The 969-nt window shown below is 41.6% G+C and overlaps 1 protein-coding gene across 5 annotated transcripts in view; it reads left to right on the plus strand.

Moving 5' to 3' along the window:
* The window catches only part of aatkb (apoptosis-associated tyrosine kinase b), an 83313-nt gene that overhangs the window by 74179 nt on the left and 8165 nt on the right, over positions 1-969 (plus strand). For all 5 annotated transcript variants that reach the window (XM_032501823.1, XM_032501825.1, XM_032501824.1 and 2 more), the window contains 2 exons: positions 246-330; positions 811-932. In XM_032501823.1, the coding sequence (XP_032357714.1) occupies positions 246-330; positions 811-932 (207 nt within the window). The remainder of the gene's footprint in view (positions 1-245; positions 331-810; positions 933-969) is intronic.

Raw genomic sequence — 969 nt, forward strand, 5'->3', positions numbered from 1 at the left:
ACATCTCGAGCCTGCACTCAGTCTGCAGCACCTGTTTCATTCCTTCCTATTGTTTTCAGCGACGGCGGTGTTGACCTGTAGTCAACTTGATATCTGTGAGATTTCTCTGCATGCAGGGCTTCTACATATTGTTGTGCCTCTAGAAATATGACCCTCCTGCAATGCTCTGGATTTGATTTTTCTGTTTCTAAATTATTAAGAGAGGTAACAGCTGTTTATCCCCCTCCCTCCCCCCTATGTAACAGTGACCTGGCTTTGAGGAACTGCTTGTTGACTGCTGATGTCTCAGTGAAGATCGGAGATTACGGCCTGGCCCAGAGCAAGTACAAGGTCTGTTTATCAGAAACAAACACACACAGTAAAATATGCAAACACAAACAGTCTCATTTTGCCAGCAAACAATTTCATTTGTTCAGTTTGTTGTCTGTCGGGATGCCACGTAACAGCCACTAGGGTCAAATGGGCAAACTGATTGCATGAGTGCATGGACACATTATTTAAAGAATAGACCTACTTGTTAGTGATTTGCTATCTAAGTCCCTTAGGTGCTTTGCATCTGCATAAAGATCTAGCATTTACTCCACCCAAGTGATTTTCAAAAGATTTTACGGATTATTTCCAGATTTCATTTGTTATGGTTTTAATACTATTAATACTTAACGCATTTAGATACTAATAAGGCAAATTTAATTGGAAAAAGTAACACTGTTAGTCAGAATTAAATGTTTTTCTTTTCTTTTATTATTTGCTGTGAGTGTATAAGTGAATCCAAATAAATTCCAACATGTGATTCTCTGCGGATCCTGTCAGGATGATTACTACGTGACTTCAGATCAGATGTACGTGCCGCTGCGCTGGATCGCTCCAGAGCTGGTGGATGAGGTGCATGGAAACCTGCTGGTGGCTGACCAGACCCAACACAGCAACATGTGGTAGGACACACACACACACACACACACACACACACAC

The sequence above is a fragment of the Etheostoma spectabile genome, chromosome 21, assembly GCF_008692095.1.
Source record: "Etheostoma spectabile isolate EspeVRDwgs_2016 chromosome 21, UIUC_Espe_1.0, whole genome shotgun sequence".
Lineage (NCBI taxonomy): Eukaryota > Metazoa > Chordata > Actinopteri > Perciformes > Percidae > Etheostoma > Etheostoma spectabile.